Source organism: Austrofundulus limnaeus, unplaced genomic scaffold, assembly GCF_001266775.1.
Source record: "Austrofundulus limnaeus strain Quisiro unplaced genomic scaffold, Austrofundulus_limnaeus-1.0 Scaffold339, whole genome shotgun sequence".
Classification (NCBI taxonomy): Eukaryota; Metazoa; Chordata; class Actinopteri; order Cyprinodontiformes; family Rivulidae; genus Austrofundulus; species Austrofundulus limnaeus.
In genome coordinates this window covers 139,612-141,032 of record NW_013952741.1, presented here as the reverse complement: position 1 = coordinate 141,032, position 1,421 = coordinate 139,612, and the positions used below count along the sequence as shown (strand labels likewise).

At 57.8% G+C, this 1,421-nt stretch overlaps 1 protein-coding gene across 1 annotated transcript in view; it reads left to right on the top strand.

Moving 5' to 3' along the window:
* Window positions 1-1,421, top strand: part of LOC106527706 (protein FAM110A) — a 3,880-nt gene that overhangs the window by 1,681 nt on the left and 778 nt on the right. Inside the window, exon 2 of the mRNA XM_014022687.1 lies at window positions 439-1,415. Within this exon, the coding sequence (XP_013878141.1) occupies window positions 582-1,415 (834 nt within the window). The 5' untranslated portion in view covers window positions 439-581. The remainder of the gene's footprint in view (window positions 1-438; window positions 1,416-1,421) is intronic.

The following is a 1,421-nucleotide window of genomic DNA, read 5'->3' as shown; positions in this document are numbered from 1 at the left end:
GTGTGTGTGTGTGTGTGTGTGTGTGTGTGTGTGTGTGTGTGTGTGTGTGTGATCCGTCTCCACACAAAGGTCCACTGACAGCTGTTCTGGACCTCCTCCTCCCATCACCCCCTCAAACATCTCCTCCACCCTTTTCACTGCCTCTCTGCTAACTGCAAGCCAAGTGTCGGCTTCATTGTGCGTTTGTCTGCGAGGAAGATGGATGACGGTGAAGAAATTGTTCCGACCAGACTCGGCGCTGGCAGCCCGTGAACTTGGAAGACGGGGAACGTGTCTGGGGAGCCGCTGGCTGGAGCCGAGTAMATGTGGGAGTGTGAATGGGCGTCTTTGTGCCATTTGTAGACGACTAAAGTGCCTTTAAGATGTTTTTATTGACTGAACGGTAATTTATCTTCTTTTGCTCGGCTGACTGATTTTTTTTTTTTGTGTGTTCCACAGGAAGTTCAAATGTCAAGGAGCTCGAGTTCAGCTGAGCCGCTGAGGTCCCACCTTTTCAAGAATGCAACAAGTTCACTCTGACTCCCACTCCCAGGTGGCTAAAGGACAACTGTGACGTACAGGTAGCACTGCCAGCTGACAGGATGCCTGTGGAGACGCTGCAGCAGCCTCTCAGGCAGCCGGCGCAGGCTGCTGTGAGAGCTTCACCTCCACGTTTGAGGCCTAAGGGGCCGGTGGGACCAGACTTTTACCGGAGGACCGCGGCGGCGGCGGCAGGCCTGCCGAGGCAGAGCGCTGTGGAGAGACTGGAGGCAGACAAGGCCAAATACGTTAAGAGTCAGTTAGCTCTTACCAAACAACAGGTCAGGCCTCCAGAGGTGAAAAAGCCTCTGTTGAACCCCAACACACCGCTGCGTCCCACCAGGAAGACCCCGGTCCAGACAAACCCAAAACCGGAGGGAGTCCAGCTGGACGTGGAGCACCTCAGTAACCTCATCAGTAACCTCCCAGATGGTCCACAGCTCGCTGCAACAGCAAAGTCGACGGAGAGTAAAGCTGCCGTTTTAAGAAGCCCCCCCAGCAGACCACTGTGTGYACAGCAGGTAAAGGAGAGGCCGTGCCCCCCTCCCCGTCCTGACTGCTCCAGTCCAGCTAAGGTGAGGTTAAAAGCGTCTGTGCCGGCCCGGGTGGAGGCTCCAACTGTGGGCACTGTACGCAGGGTGGACGTCATGCCTCAGCTCGGCCCCGGGGGGAACGCCTGCAGACCACCTCAGGTCACACGGCAGCCCCTCCAGCCCAGACCGATACATTCCCAGGTACCTCTGCGTCCAGCCGCGTCCCACCAGCGTCTCTTCCTCCAGAGGACAGCACCGGGTCGTCCTCCTCTGAAACCACTCCTCGTTCTGTCAGAACCCGACGGCTCGTCCTCTCCTGCTGCTCAAACCCCAGCGCTCACGTCACCTCCCCCTGCCCTCCCCGCCTTC